The sequence below is a fragment of the Botryllus schlosseri genome, chromosome 1 (assembly GCF_051294905.1).
Source record: "Botryllus schlosseri isolate E-star chromosome 1, Bs_hap1, whole genome shotgun sequence".
Classification (NCBI taxonomy): Eukaryota; Metazoa; Chordata; class Ascidiacea; order Stolidobranchia; family Styelidae; genus Botryllus; species Botryllus schlosseri.
Genome location: NC_137236.1, coordinates 17770331 through 17787424, shown reverse-complemented (window position 1 = coordinate 17787424; position 17094 = coordinate 17770331). Strand labels below are relative to the sequence as shown.

Sequence of the window (17094 nt, the reverse complement as noted above, 5' to 3'; positions counted from 1 at the left end):
TCATTTTCGAAAATTGCGCCCATTCATCATTTTGCATCAGTCGCGCAGATGATTTTAGTCACGTGTGGTCAATTGCTAAAAGTATATACCACCCCTCGACTAAATATAATTGTTAAAAACCACTTACTCGGTAGTTTCAACTAGTCTAGGAAACCGTTGTTCCTATACTTTTATACTATGGAGTAGAAATTTTAGACGTTACCTCTACCTCAACTCAAATACCAACGACGACAACTTTCCACGTGATAAATAGCTCGCTGAACCGACGCTATTTTGATTACTGAAGACTCACGCCATCAAGTAGCAGGGAGATCTGTATTGCGTCAAATCCACAAGATCAATTTGCAACGAACCGGTTAAAAAAAGTTATCATGCATCATCACGCATCAGTTTATCAAGTGTTCGAACATATCACGCAGCATTACCGAGTCGGGCTCAAATCAGAATTCATCATTCATATCATTTCCCGGACTGTGTCGTACAACTTGTGGCAAGTCAGCAGACGCGATATCATGATCACAGTGCAAGCTGTTATCATCTCCGGTCCGTTTTAGTCATTATTCTAACCTCCCTATTCATCATCTTCAAGTACCATGCCGACTTCATACATCCTACACACAGACATTGACCAATCGCTCGACTTTTCTATTGTGGCAATGTTGCGGTCGCAGTCGTCCAACGCGAGAGCGCCGACTTCTTGCTCTGCAGAGATAGAACCCAACTGCTTGTAATTCGACGCGTCGAACGTGCTGATTGCTGACATCAAACCCGGCCGCTCTTCGGTGTCAATCTTCATGGCGTACATAACATTCCGGCTACGATTGAACACTAATTGGAATTGATCGAGTGTGGGTATAGTCCGAATCAGTTCATAGTTTCTCATATCCCAAACTTCAGTGTTGATGATCACTTCAAGACCGTTCGGGTGGAACACTCCGCTAATCGTATCGCTGAACTGATCATATCTGTGGACGGGCAAAGTCTGTGATTTTCGGACATCCCACAAGCACCCGTTGCTTAGAACTAATCGGTCGTCGTACGAAAACGTGGCACGATTCCTTTCGTAGTAACACCCCAGCTTGTCTTCTGAATAGAAGTAATCATCGGCATCTTTTCCATAGGTGTTGATAGCTGTGCCCGTATTGACATCGTAGATAATTGCTTGGGCAACCCTCGAAGCGACAATTTTGTCTTGCACGGACTTGGAAAACTCGACAAAATCGATGCCTTCAAAAGTTAACTTCTTATCGAGCGTATCATCCATGGCAAATAAAGCGCAATTGTGATGCCACCAGCAGTTCGACGACAGGAGAAGCATCACGTCTCCCGCGTATGATGGTTCGATGTAAGTAATGGTGGATTCAAAAACCCCCATCTTGAAACGATCTTCAAACTTCGAGGCCTTGTGAAAGTGAAGATTTCCAGCGCTGTCTCCAAGAATCAACCCGCAGTCGGCGTTGTGATCGAACGCCACAGCCGTGAAATGCGACCCACGATCATTGGTGGGCCTGATCACCCCGGCATTTCTGAAACGACTGTAAATCATTCGCAGGTAGTGCCCCATACCGCCAATACCGCCCCATTTGGGATAAACTCCCTGCTGGTGACAGTGTCGCTTTTGGATGTTGACCGATGCTTCGATTTTGTTCCTGGGCTTGGGGCAATGATGGTGAGTGAATAGAGGAAACGGTGGTACAGCGACAACTGTATTTCCACGTTTGGAGTGTTGGTTCTTGATAAGATGTTCATCGGTGATAGAATTGAGAGTAACTTGATGCGCGGAATAATTGCTTTCACTAAATTTCGAATTTTCTGTCACAAAACCTTTTCCGGTTTCATATTTCCTCACTGAGTTGGACGTGGCGAACAGGTTATTGTCATCATCTGAAAAAATCTCAGATCCCTGCGCCAATCGCCGAGTATTGTCGTCAAATCCCAACGAAACCAGATAGATATAAATCATCAACAGGACATCCTCATTATCATACCGGGCACGAGTCTCTGGGACAACGTCAGTTCTTAGCGCAGTCTTCAAGTCATCCTCGAGTGTAAGGACTTTCACCTTTACAATTCTTTCCAAGAGTAGCGTCAAATTCTTGTAAAACTTGACATTTAGCTCTTTCTTGTCTTTGAGAACGGGCTCTTGGATAACGGGAAGTAATTGGCTGGTTAAGGCGTTAAGCTTTGCTAAGATCTGCCGCACTGGTTGGTGGTATTCGACAAGCCCTAGTAGAGCCTTGCAAGCGAAGTAACGTGTTTCATCTGCGGTCTGTACCGGTTTGGTAACCCATAAGAAAAATATCAGCGTTTTCATTCCGTCTGCCTGTCGAATGAGCTTGCACAATGTTTCTACATCACGTTTCATCTTATTATTCCTTAGCGGATCATGTGCTTTGAAGGATTCATTGTCATGCCAGCTTTTGGGGCAAGTACCTCCAGTGCAATTCGCGATAACGGCGATGGCCGAATTTAGACAAACCCCATCCGTGCAAGTGACTTCAGTAAAGTGGATATGACCTTCAATATAGTTCAAAATAAGATGGATTCCAATGACATGCACTCCCAAATTTGGGTAAGTTTTCGTGAGCGTCATTTGACAAGACCGCGACAATGTGACGGCGCATAAAACATCCAACGCCGCCTGACAGACTTTCACCTGCGCCGGAATGGTGACTGCTAACTCGCCGGTGTCGGTAATGATCTTTAGAAGCAACGGAACTCCGTCCAGTCTTTGAAATAGAGCTATAGGCATCCAGCTTTCCAGACTGAAATTCTCGCATTCATCGGACAACACTCTAAGAATTTCAAAGTATTCATAGTGCAGGTCTCTCGTGTGCGTCGCAAACTCGTATATCGTGACAAACTCAATCGAAGGGTATTTGCGCTTCAGAGAAGGGCAAAATTTCACGAGCTGTCCGACTTTGAATACAACGTGTGCTTCGAAGTACATGCTGAGAGCTACGCACGCAGGCTTGATGATATGCGTGGTCGTGTGAGGCATATCCGGATCTTCCCGCGGATCGTATTCATCATCAGCGGCGCGGATTATGTAGTTGGTCCTGGAAATCATATTTACAAGATATCTCAGACCGTTCATGTCGTCAAATAACGAAAGTACGTTCTGACACGAAAATGCCACAGAAAAAAACTGCGCGATATAGGATTTGCCAGAATCGTGCGAACAGTCTAGAAGCCATAGGCCAAACTTCACGAGTTCTCTCAAAATACAAGCCTGAGAGTGAAAGATCTTCTCCATAGCCTCCTTGTGGCCCGCCAGGTTGTATAAACATAAAGCGACTGCGGCGGAGCACATCGATGGTTTTTGAATATCAATTAATTTTTGAATGCCGTCCGAGTCAATGAAGTTGATGGCGGCATTTGCATGGCGGATAAGCGTGCTTAGAAATTCCAAAACCATGTAAACCACACGATCTTCCGATTCCGTTTTAAGATATCTACAGATCAAAGACAGTGCGTTACATTCATTAAATGTCGATAGAAACTCTTCTGACTCTCCAAAGCATTTTAGCGAGTGAAATGTGTAACACTTGCTTAGGCCGGCGTTAAGGGAGTTTTCCAGTGAACAGCTGACGTCTAGCATCCACGGCATTTGCTCCAGACAGCTGCTATTGTACAAGTTATTCACACAAGATTTTCCCGTTGTATCAACATCTCGAACTACAAATTTGCAGTCTATTTGCGAGATAAAATTCGAAGATTGCTTTCGTTTTCTTGGATTCGATTTATTCCGGTTCTCATCGAAAACAATACGCTCCGCTTCCTTGTAAGTGTCGGGCTCGAGATAATGCCACAGTCGTCTCAGTAAGGTAGTAATAAGTTCGATGCTTTTGTCCTTACCAAATTTTTTCACAACACAATGACCGTTGATAAGACCAGTCGCATATGTTCGTAAAGGCTCGTTTGCATCGATAATCCAGCTTATCAAGACGTTTACGCATTCTTCAGTATCCAATCCAGTTATGCGATACCCTTTCCCGGTCAAGAGAGATAGTTTCGCCGAAGCTATCACTACACGTCCGACATTCTTCGGGCTATCCTTAGTTTTTAGGTACGTAGAAGTCATCGTATCATTGAATTCTTTGCAATTTTCGAGCAGTGTCAATACTTTGCCCAATCTACATTCCGGGATGACAAGTTTCGGGTGGCGCTGGTCGAGTGGGTCTGGATTTCGTAAATGGAAGTCGACTAACGCAGACTCCAAGATCTCACTACATCGTGTCAGGAACGATAGGAGATCATACCCTTCATTCTGGTGGTCGACCTTCCACTTATCCATTAGACGGACGAAGTCAGTTACAGGTTCAATTTCTGAGCTCATGACGAGACCAGTCGGAGAAGAAAGGAATCTAACAAAAATTAGGATAGGCTGAATAATTTGAAATAGAAAGGTATCGATTAAAGCAGTGGTTTTTTAACCTTGGCTCTCAATACCGCCTCGAGTGGACTACTATCAATTCAATTACAAAATAGAGTGGGCCCCATTAACACGCAACAGAAGCACGCCTACATAAATAGATCATAGTTACCAGCGGCGTTTTATCTCTATAACGAGGTATTTGAAAGTCAAAATGGCGATTTACGGACAGTATATAGCCTTTGTGCCATTAATTTTGTACAGCTAAACAAGTTGGTAAATTTGAGTTCTTGAGCGTGTGTCTCATAGGTACCATGGTCATGTGACTTTGAACCCACCGGGTGGGGACCCATGATATGTTCGAGCAACGAATTCTGAATGATTATAAATATATTTTGAAGGAGGCGGATATTTATGTAAATATCCGCCGTAGGTAGAGCTTGGATCAAAGTGTTAAGCCAGCAAAAGACCTGCTATTCTCGACTGAAGATTAAGGGCCAGAGATCATTTTGCAATTTCTGATCCATCGGTACCACATCTCCCCTACTTGAAGGTAGAGAAGTCATTGGAATTTTCGGGGCAGCGACCACAATGGTAGCACATACAACTATAAGATCGGCAGTTAGTCGAGCGCGATTGCGCGCGAAATGTTTCGAATAGTCAAGTCCTAACCCGAAAAGACCGACCGGAATGCGACCTCTATCCCGTCGTCTTTAGTGCGATTCATAAAATACGAGCGGACGCCAGACCATCATGTAAATTTCTGAGAGGAGCGATGGAGGAAACAAGGTTTAGAACCACTGGTATAAACTATTTTCGCCCCAATTACATCATATAAGAGGGTTTGTTAAGGTAATCATTGGGGAAGCTTTTGTTGCACGACAATCGCGAGAAAGTTGCACTTATTTTAACAAAAGTTGAAATAGAAAGTAGCATTCATGCACAATTGTACGAGATACTCGGAAGGTTGCGTCGTATAATCCAACAGCGCACCTGAAACCTGACTGGCACATTTTACGGGTCGAGATTCAAAGTTCGAAATACTGATTGCAGTGAAAATGACTAGCGGGGCCACACTAAATTCTCAGGCGGGCCGCAGGTCGGCCATCCCCGCCTTCCACTGTTATTTCAACAGACATCAAGGTTATCGCTTCTTACTTGCAAAACAACGGATGCACTTTTATAAACACAAAGTTCGACTATAACTAAGCTATCTCAACAAAACTTTGCCTCGAATGACGAAACACGATCTATTTTCGTTTGTGAGGGCTTGGCTAAAAGTCATGTCATACTTTCACTTTTAATTTTACTTCGGACACTGTCGTGCTTGGGTCGGGTTGTTGAAATTCTAGCTTTCAAGCCAACTGTTGCGTAAGAGTTAACATTAAGTTGCAGCTAATTCATCACGTAGCACTTCGCGCAAATCAAAGAGACTAGAGCCATACTATAAATAGTTTCATAGTACGTTTTTTTAGTAACTCCTTTAAATTTGCGCAAATAGACAGAAGTTGGATAGTAAAATTCCTACAACAGATTTAAACATCATATCGCATCAATTATGAGTATTTAGGAAGGTGCCAGAAGCTGTAAAAAAAGTTGCAATAGTTGCAAGAACTTGTACTTGTGATCACTGAGCATTGTGAACATATGCAAAAAGAAGAGATACGTTGCTATTAGATTACTGTACAACTAGTTAAAGACAACGTAAGCTGTAAGCGTAAGCGTAAGCGTAAGCGTAAGCGTAAGCTGTAAGCCCAAATTTATCTCTACCTTCATTGGTGCCTCATCTGTGTCAGTTGTATTACAAAAGCAAATTCATTATGGTTTTATGTGCTGATGCGAAACAGCGTTTCAATCATGAACTTTATAGAGAATCATCAGTGATACTTTCAGCACTGCCTTCGACTCGGTCTCACCACTTTAGAACCAAATCAGAAAAACTAGCATTCAATACAAAATCTCAATACTCTGACTATATAGGCATAGCTGCGACTAACAGAACAGTAAATACATTTCGCTTATTTCTTTTGGCAATACCACTTTATAAGATTTTGTAAATGGTTATCGAGTATTACATTTCTATGATGCCAATTTATTTGATGAGGGTTTTTTGATGATTCTAATGAAATTTGAAGTTTTTGTAACAGGACCTTTTGAAAATAATAGAGCATGCCTGGAACTGAAAACTGAGAAAAACACGCATACCTTGTCTGTCGACATTCTCATTCCAAAGTACCACCGTTACCTTTACACAGTCAAATAGCAGCAAAACAGGATGGTGCTAACCGTTTGTCTTCCGTGGATGTGGGTCTAATCAGCCCTAATAATTACGCACGCGTGTATTGGCTTGACAGCACCGTCGCCGATTGGTTCACGGCAATGGAGGGGTAAAATACACATTTAGTAGTAGTAACGATTTACGATGCTTAAAGCAGGCCCCTAACCCTACAATCCTGTATACATTTGAATTAAAATGCTGTACTCGATTTATACCGCGGTATAGCTTTAAATTAGCTTCTGTTTTCGCGTGTCCTGAGTGTATATTCACACCCGCATATATCAGGGAACGTACATGACTGGAAATAAAGAGTGTGTAATTCAACCCATTTACCATTTTCACCAAGAGTTTACGCCGCTCGGACATCAAGTTTGGGGTATGTCCGCCACTCAGATAACCGTGCGTCACGTGATGCGCATCTATCCATAGGTTAGTAATCTATAACACACGGCATCAATTTTTTTCCTCTTAAAATCATGATATGTGATATCGATTTAGGGGTATATCAGAGGCGCTGAGTCTGGAAATGGCATTACTTTTGCCGAATTGGCCTTTTTTTTAAGATATTGTCTCTCCTTCCATCTGCCAGGAAAGTATAGCATGTTTATGAGTAATATAGGTCAAGTCGCGCTTGAGGAGGTAAATATGGGTTTAGATTAGTTTCTATCATCTCCCATCTAGTACTAACATGTGCGTTGTAGTGCACTGAGAAAGAAATAGTTAGTTTTATCCTGACAATTATCATTTAAAGATTATTTTCTGACAGATTAGGTCAATTACCCCCCCCCCCCCCTCATTTAAGCTACAGAAAGAGTCAAATGACGTTTATATCATCACCGATGATTAGTGAGCTCAAATTTAACACGCTTTCCGGCGTTTTTTATTATTAGAAACTGTTTCTTGTTATCATTTTCAGAAATTTCAATTCATGGGTGTTTTATTAAGTACGTTAAAAATTGAGTGATAGCTAGACAGAGAAAGCGTCGTAATGACTGTTTTGCTATATATGTTACGAGAACACGTTGAACATGTACCGATTCAATATGTGAAATGTCACCAAGTGCACTTACTTTGGTGTGACGTTGATGGATCAAGATAAACGCCGTGCACCGCAGACGGCCTCCTGCATTAGGCTGAAACTTCGCGCTTATGGAATCACGGTAAAGTCTAAATGATGCAATTTGTAATCCCAGTAGTTTTGTGTGAGCCGAAGGGCCACCATGATGATTAATATTTTTACATGAATGAGATGTAGGTTGGAACAAAAATCACAGCACTACCTCAACATTGACTCTGTTTGACAGCCAATTACCCACTCCCCTGAAATTCCAGATGCAGCTTGACGTCCCAGCCACATCTGATTTCGAATGATGCTACGATATAGGATGTAGTGGAAGGTGTAGATGGCAATATTATATGCTGTAGAAAATCCATTAACACCGACTCCTCAACATTATTACGAATACAGAGTGAACCAACGCCTTTTACTCGAGATCAGCTAAACAATGAAGGTCTTGACTTGTGTTGAGACGACAAAAAAAGAAACTATGGGGATAACGAGAAGGTTTTGTTAATGAATGTTCTTAGATCAAGGATAAGCATGAGCATAAAAGTTCAGTATCATCGCTTCCTCAAAAACCCGGGAAATATGAGTTAGGAGCGAGGCGAAAGTTTTTTTCCATAAATCAAATAAATGGAAGAGAAATATCTAGATAATTGGGATGCTTATTGCTTACATTATTACTGATTACTGCCAGCAGCCTATTTCAAATATGTCCCAATCAAAATCGTACAAGAGGACTTTCCTGCAGATGTCGTAAGCTAATTTGAGTTAATACCAGGAGTTTCATCGAAATATTTCACTAATGCACATCCCGATATTAATTTATTTATACGAGAAGATTTGAATACTAATTAGCAAACAAAAATATTGCAAGGTTGTTTATTTCGTCCGTGTTTGCAAATTGTCGTCTTTTTGTTGGTTCAGGCGTATAGGCCTACTTGGTTTGTTATGACCGAATTACTGCTATTTGTTGTTGATTTCAAACACGTTGATCGGTATAGGATGCTTATTATCATAAATTACAATATATTAAGAGAATCCTATGAAAATACGAATGAATAAGGTATCTTTGTGTTCTGTATGCGGAAAAGAATAGATTTATGCAGCACAGTTTCGTTCCGCCGATCTAACTGTGTTTTACACATCTCACATTCTCGTGGTTTCATTACAGACATTTAATATAGACATTTAATAATAAGACATTTAATATAGGCTATTAGGATAAATGTAACCTAGTTTGAATAAACAAAAAAAATTAATAAAAATGTCCAAATTAGGCGATATCTTGAAAAATAGAGTCAATCTGCGGATACCAATGCCATTTTCGAGCTCAGCGCCCCCGATTTTCCCGAAAATCGTTCTCACCTACCATGATGAAATTTTTCTGTTGTCCAGTGTAATAATCGAACCGACTTGCGTAATACAGCTGGGGTGACCCCATTTTAATAGATCAGTGCTTCCCAACCTTTTTTGGGTTCACCACCCACTTCCAATACAAATTTTGTTGTTTGATCCAGAATGAGATATGGGCCAAACGAATGAAAAAACTATGCGGCAGTTACGTTCCCACCTCGAAATGAACGATTCTCACGGACTTGAACTTGCTCGTTGCACAGTTGCACACCCCTAGTTCATCCCAACGGTCTTCGACCATGTTTTCCAGAAATATCAGTCGGACAAATCTTATCATGAATTCAAACCAAAGGTCGGCACATTCTCATGATCAAGTCATATTTTCTGCGTATCTCGCTTATTAGCTATAGTGCCCAACATAGCAGTAACATTGGATATGCAAAAATGATCGCAGTATCAATTTACAATAAATTCAACAAATATTACATAGAGATCAAAAGATCGTTCTTGCACCGTGTCGATCCAAAATTATATCCTTTGCCACCCATATACTTTAATAACTCATAAACGGATAAATATTTGCGTTATAGTAACTTGCAAATGTGAGTCTGTAATGATTGTATATAGGCCTACTACTATCCTCATGACTCGCGCTGCTCGAACTGTTACAACGGAAATATGTTGATTTTTCAGCGAAAGAAAGCAGAAATTCAATTTGACGTCATTTCTTCAGCCTGTCGCCGGGTCAGACGGGCTGATACATTGTATGTCTGCCACTACACCCACTTTCGAACCAGGCTTTTGGTAGCGTAATAGGTATAGTGCGCAAATATTAATTCACTACAGCCTGTGAGAGACAAAGTTATGGTCAAAGGTACGATTAGTGGTACTTCGTAAGTCTAAAAAGTATTTACAATCACGTCACAACTACAAAAGTTAGCAAGACACTGCACTTGAATTTTCTATTAGTTTTTTTTAAATTATTCCCCGTCAGAAAAATAAGCAATTAGTTACGATTTTCATCCGCACTCATCCGGATTTTTATCCGCACAGTTCGCATCACCTCCGTCATCCGTAACGCAAATATTTTCATTCGCACAAGTGTGTATACCATCCCACAGGTTGAAAAGCACTGGTCAATGGTATATTTATTGAGTGTCAGACAAAATTTAGGTATGGATCCGCAGCATTAATAATTTGTCTGAAGGGGTCCGTGACAACGAAAAAGTTGAGAATCACTAAATGAAACTAAAGAAATATGAAACCTGGTCAGTATTCGTGAGCAAATTAGAGCCTGTTTTCAATATCAATAAAATAAGTTGGCTGCGGCCTAACCTTGAATTCCGTTTGGGAACAACAATATCTGTGCCATTTACACAAAACTACATAAACATAGCCAAGATTATTTTAAAAGTTGCGCTTTTGACGACAAAGTATTTTTGACAATACGCCTTGACAATTGGAATATACCATTGGGTTCAAAGCGCTGTTGATCGGTAGCAATCCAGTAGCGGACACCACGTACGCAGTATTTGAAACATCGTACCTGAACAAATGCATAAAGCCAAGGATACATACAGGAACCCAACATACAAAGTCAGTGGCAACCAAGATAAAAATACGAAATTGCATTTTTTGTGTTTCCGAATTTCTTCTGGAAGATGCGTTGCGAGTAGCCTCATTGGAGCTTTGGCATTTCGATTCGGGCATTCGAGAATGTGAGCCAGGTAATATCTTACCTATTTCAGTTAGTATTCTGTTGTCAGTAACACAAGGTTCAGAAGAATTACAGGTAATAACGGTACTTTTCGTCGACAGTCGATATATCACGAGGTAAACACAAAGGATATAAATAAAAGCAGTCAGATTTAGAGATAAAACTGCCACGGTGTGCTACCATGCTGTATCCCCTAAAGAAACAAAGAGTTTCGGAATGCAAACACTGTGTGCGCTATAGAACCCGAAAAATCTCCATTCCGAGTACACAGGAAATAAGTCCAATGGTAACGTTACCAACTCATTCCAAGATAATTCGTGTCCAGAATGAACCAGCACAGTAGCATTTTTGGAAAATGCAATCGACCTGGACCAAATTTTGTTCGCTGCAGTTTGATTAACCACTGACGGACGAAGATGGGGAAACGGCACCCATGCTGCCATGGTGTAGAAATGCTTTGTGATGGGTAAAATCGGTAAAATTGCTATTAGGAATGAGACGACCCAAATGGCGATGCATATCGCTGAGAGAATCTTCACTCTCTTCAAAATCTGCAGTCCGAACGGCTTGATAACGGTACCAAGACGGAGTGTGGTCAAGCCTACCAAGGTTAGCACTGAAGCTTGACTCGATAAAACCACAATAACACCAAGCGATTGGCACAAAAAACCCGTTCTCCAACTTCTGTCATCAAATAGATTGATGTATTAGTCGTGGACACGCCTCCCAGAACCACCAGGTAAATCCCCTTTAGAAAGTAAGCTATCGCCAGATTGAGGATAAACACATTATTCCAAACGCGAACGCCTTTTTTCCCTCCTGTTGGAGGTACTCTCATTTGAGATTTATGCGAGAGATATTTTTTCTTATCGCTTTTTGTATTCTGAGCCCAATGACTCTTTATCGAAGATATCGAAGATAATACACGGACGCGGAATTTGCGCGCAGGATATATGTTGCATAGATTTAGTAGTGAGCGAAGCGATTTAAAGATGACGAGTCCATTTCCTAATATTGCTAATATCCCAACGGTCCACATGATCGCAACAACATACCAATCTTTTACCATTCTATCCTTAGAGGTAAAAGACCACTTCTGCTTTTTCTGCTAGAACCATTCGTCACTTCCGTCGCAACAATCGTCGATACCGTTCCTCATAAGAGACGTATCCACGTAAAGAGGAGTGCCTGATTGACAGTAGAACCGATTCGAACAAACTATTTAATCAACACCGCCTGGACAATCGATACTACCGTCTAGGGTTCTGGTTAATATCAGGCTAATTTAAACCAGTGTGATATAAACCAGGTTTTTTCCTTTGATTTTTGATTTTAATTTCATCGTTCTGATTTAATTGATTTTTTGGTTTTTATTTTTATCCTGAAAATAGGCGTGAATATAGTATCTTTTTGGACAACCAGTGTATCTTGTACACAAACCGGACATATTTTTTCGCCACCGGTACCGTTATAGCTCAGCGAATCGGGGTCAAGGCGGGAAAAGTGCGCTCGCAGTAGGAGGTGATCTTATCACTGATCACGATCAGCCAATTCCTGTGCTTTGCTCATTGCTGCGGATTCGCTGTGTTCGTGGTGCTGTTGTTTAGTGTTTATAAGGCGACGGTGGGAGGACGAAAACGAAACTCAATCTGGAGTCTATATCGGGAGATTCCCGCATCTCTGATGCCAAAGAGACGCAAAAAAGCCGTTTGCATTTATTGCAGTGTTGATATGATGGGTCAAGTAGCTAGAATGAAAAAAGCATACGCAGGTAAGATACCATGTTTATGAGTGAAACCAATTCATGTAATTGGTTGAATACTGCATGGTAATACGTTGACATGGTATGGGCAGATTACATATTTGCATATCTAAAAACCCGAGTGTGATATGATACCGGTAATAATATGCAGCACGTCAACCGAAAGAGACATACTTTCTTATCCACAAAACATGACTATGAACAATTAGTGTTCCCCGCGCGAACATATCAAAGCTTATGGCGTTGATAATTAGTTAGGGTATCATCATGCAATTGGGGTTGGGGCTAGCTAGGGTAAAAGGTTTGGTCATATTGATCTTGTAGGAGAGGTTAATAACTGCTCTTACTATACCGCAGCCATGAATCAATGATAGCATGGGGAACCCGGGTTTGTGATGGTCATGTTGTGGATAAGAAAGTATACGATATAGTCCTTATCTGGGTTCCCTTGACCTCATTTCGTCATGGTGTCTGATTGACTAAGTAGTGACTATGGTATTATACTAGCAAACTATAGATTGCTTGACCAAAACCGATCCTAAAGAGCCGACAGATATTTAATTGTATGCAAAATGTTATGTTAATTTTATCGTTGAAATCAATGATAATAAATCGGTATTCAGAATGAAATGATAGGTGGGTATGTGCAAAATGCGGTGGAATTCTACACATGTATATCCTATAGTCATGTTGTGATATGGTGGAGTCACATCGACACCTGAGTATCATGTGATAGCTGAAGATCGTTGCCTAAAATATAGATGTCATCAGTATCAAGATACTTCTATTTAAATGTGGTACTCGAGTTGATTTGATTTACTTGTTCCACTTATAGAATTAGTTATGCTTGTATTGTCTACCACTTCAACGATCCATTGCTGGGTAATTTCCTGCGAAATGAGCAAATTTATTTTCAGATGAGCACCAAGGTTAATAGATGGCTGTAAAATTTGACACATTGATTCTTCTGTCATTATCATGAAAAAAATCAAAAAAAAATTGTGGTTACCTAGCGAGACAAGATGGTATTCCTTCTCCAAAACATTGAAGCATGTCATAAATGTTCAAACAGCTATTCAAGTAAGTAATTCAAGTAATTCATACATTTCTGTGACATTTGCACGAAGTCGTCTTTTTTGCTGAAAGGTTGTGTTTGTTCAAGAAGCGTCGAAACCGCACTTGAATATGGCGAGTGCATGTACTGTCCGAACAATCATCAGTGACAAGCAATTTTGGGAAGATACTAAAGCGATATATGGTCTACTCAAGCCGTATTATGTCATTACGGGTTAGTTCTTTAAAATATTTATATTTCGACAATTGAAAGAAAATGTAATGTGGCAACTGTTCGACACTACATTCATAACTTCATTCTTACTATATTGCCAATAATTTGCATTCCTTGATGATATGATACCACCCAAAACTATAATACATGATCAATTAGAAGTAGATATTGGTTCTCAACAACAAGGAGTGTAGTTCTTTTAATTCCACAACGTTTAACTCAGAGTTACTGAATTGTAAATCTTGCATTTTTGCAGCCATATCAGAATTGGACAATACTTCCGCTGGGCTAATCCTATCAGGCTGGATGTGGCTCAAGCTTGAGTTAAAAAGACGACCGCTCTTAATGCTGATGAGACGATTCTGGTCCTATCAAAGATGCAGCGAGGAACAGAAAACTATGTCGAGGACCATCATCTACTTGCCTGGGTTTTAGATCCCCGAGTTAGAGGCTGTGGCCTGAACAAGACTGGCAAAAGGCTTGTTCGTGATCTGGCCAAGAAGTTATTTTCAAAGATAGAACCAAACTGCACTGATGGGTCTGCTTTCAACCTCATTAAACACTGGTTCGACCATGATTATGAAGAGGGTGAGTCTACCTGCGTACACCTGACACTGCACGTCTCTGATATTAGCCTGATTGTATTTAGGAATTTCTGATGCAGAATCCAGTATCTGGGTGCCATATCTTACATCAAGACCGGCATTATTCTGGATGGATTTAGCTGATGATTCTCCAGAACTTTCAAAACTCGCCAGGACTGTTCTTTCGTACGTTCCACATGCTGCGTCCTGTGAGAGACTTTGGTCATGAGCGGCAGCAACTGCAACCAAGAGTCGTTACCGCCTAACACAAACAAATCTTGAAGTTATGCTTCGAGTGAAAGATCACTTCATGGATATTGACTTTGGTACTGGCAAAGCAGATAAGGCGATGAGAAAGATCAACGCCTTGCTGGCAGAGACCACTCAAGACACCATCAGCTATGCTCATGATGAAGATGCTGATGTTACGGATGCTTCTGATTTGACGCAACATGTCGGCTTGGTATTAGAACAGATATCGGACGATTCTAGCCACCAACATTTCTCTGCTGGGCTGAACATTTTTCAGCACGTGGATGAAGATTCAGAGCCTCGAATTATTCAGTTGATGAGATTTGCGGCTGTACCTTGATTTACATGATTTTCAATGGGCTAGGGCTCATTGTTGTTGTTGTTTCAGTTGTTATAACTTATAAGTAAAATAAAATAATAAAAACCAAAAAAAAACCATGGTTTTTATTATCGAATCGAATTAATCGATCCGAATCAGAGGCAAATTGATATTTACCGGAACCCTACTACCGTCGCATACCCAGAGTAAAACCAGCGGATTGTCGCTGGACCTTTCGCGTAAATACTGAACCGACTTCGACGAAATCAGAGTCGGGGAAACTCCGTGAAATTGAAGGGGTAGTCGTTTGTCTCGGGATTTCTGTGATTCGAAATCGCGCACAAAGGAGCGTTTGCCGGTTGCGGTCTTGTAGTATCGCGTTCGGAACATTGCAACTGCAATGACGGCGTTTACACCAACTCTTAACGATTCACACGTCAGTGGTACTGCCTTTTCTTTGACTATCTGCGCGCCAAGTTTACGTAGTGTTCGCCATTTCGTCCATATATTGCAATACCTCTCATCTTCTCCATCGCGGCATTGCTGAACGTGATCGCAGATCTGCGCTGGTCTAACGCACATTCCGTACTTGGTGGATGCATTTTCCGATTCCTTCCTCAAATATGGGATTGAAGCAGAGCATATAGTATCTCATTCGCTCTACATATATCACAAGGGAGTATTTGCCCACCGTCAATTAAGGCGACTTAGTCATTTAATTTAGGCAGGCAGGCTCTTCTTATTAAATCAAATGCATCCTCTGGTCTGTTAGAAAATTGCAGGATCAAACGCACGTTCTCTGCTGTTTCAGATCTTATTTTGGTTGGTGATCTCGTCAGCCCGCGTAATAATGTAAACACGTTTCGTTCGTCTTCTGGCTTCTTTCTATGTGATTCGTGATAAGTGAACGCGCAGAGATATTCGTCCTAGAGGTCTCTGCAGTTGACCTCGGCGTTACACACGAGTGTATTGGGTAGTCGAGTCGAGCTGGAAACGCAGTATGCGGGATCTTCTTCTTCAACTTCTAACATTTAACCATCTGGACAAGCTTCTCCGTGCTTGGCGCTGTTAGCTGGTTTAGTACGAATTTCTGTCGATACTGATTCTGCGCAAAGAAAGATTTATGCACCATTTGACCTGGCAGAAATAATGTTAGCTACTTACCAACGGTATTCTGATCCAAATTAAGGATACACCCAGTAAGTATAATCTTGAGAAGTGACAATAGGTTGAGCATCATTCCTCGAGATCGGAGTATTATCAATTTAGCTGTCGGGAAGAGAATGACAATGATACACAGTGATTACTGAATTGGAAGTTTCCCGTCGCCTAATTTTCACTGCAGTTGCGATTTGAAAACGAAGGCTTCTATTGTTTTACTGAAGTTTCAGCTTTTGCGATTGTCCGACCGAAATAAGGGGTCAGTGAATTTGATATCGAAAGTAGAATCAAAACTCATCTCAAACGCCAATAGCATGTGATATAGTTGATTAACATGCGGGATGCAATGGGCTTTGTTTTCCTTACCAAACATAGCAACCAACTAGCACTGTGTTTGCGTGAAAAACCACAAGTTTACAGATTTTATCAGGCATAAGCAGATTGGATGTCTGTTTTTTTTCCTGCGCAGTCAGTATGTCGTTCTGAAAGTGTTGTACTACGAGCCCTGTCGGGCAAGCGAGTGGCGCAGTTGCGCCAGCGTCATGGCACCAATAGCAGTGGTTCGAATCCCGGTTCGGATCAACTTCTATGTGTGACGCTTAGAGTGAACGTTAGTCGGCAGCAATGGCTCGAGATAGAGACGCACGAAAACGATGGTAACCGATGGTGGGAGAGTGCGAGCGTGGAAGTCGTCCGGTAATGAAATTACCGTGCTGGGAGCAAATGAAATTATCGGCGATAAGCGCCAATGTTGTGAATAAAACAAACGAGCCCTGGGACATAAACGAACTAGCTATATTTTCCTGCCAACCATGTTGAGTCGATTAACCGCGGATAAATGAGCAGTGGATTGTGAGCATGTGCTCTTCATGGTGGAACTTCGCATTGTTACCCATTTAAACATTGCGAATTGTCGAAATTCATTGCAGAATATTTTAACGC

At 41.2% G+C, this 17094-nt stretch overlaps 2 protein-coding genes and 1 pseudogene across 2 annotated transcripts; 1 reads left to right on the top strand and 2 right to left on the bottom strand.

The window, feature by feature from the left end:
- Positions 1 to 298: 298 nt before the first annotated feature.
- Positions 299 to 4527, bottom strand: LOC145443571 (DDB1- and CUL4-associated factor 1-like). Its single transcript, XM_080321521.1, has 2 exons — positions 3593 to 4527; positions 299 to 3547 (listed from the first exon to the last, which is right to left on the bottom strand). The coding sequence occupies exons 1-2, from the start codon at positions 4337 to 4339 to the stop codon at positions 572 to 574; spliced, it is 3723 nt and encodes a 1240-aa protein (XP_080177647.1). The 5' UTR covers positions 4340 to 4527; the 3' UTR covers positions 299 to 571.
- Positions 4528 to 7414: 2887 nt separating this feature from the next.
- On the bottom strand, positions 7415 to 11481 carry LOC145439136 (G-protein coupled receptor GRL101-like; annotated as a pseudogene).
- A 628-nt stretch (positions 11482 to 12109) lies between these two features.
- LOC145443563 (uncharacterized) lies at positions 12110 to 14419 on the top strand. Its single transcript, XM_080321509.1, has 3 exons — positions 12110 to 13628; positions 13695 to 13836; positions 14093 to 14419. The coding sequence occupies exons 1-3, from the start codon at positions 13527 to 13529 to the stop codon at positions 14269 to 14271; spliced, it is 423 nt and encodes a 140-aa protein (XP_080177635.1). The 5' UTR covers positions 12110 to 13526; the 3' UTR covers positions 14272 to 14419.
- The last annotated feature ends 2675 nt before the right edge of the window (positions 14420 to 17094 follow it).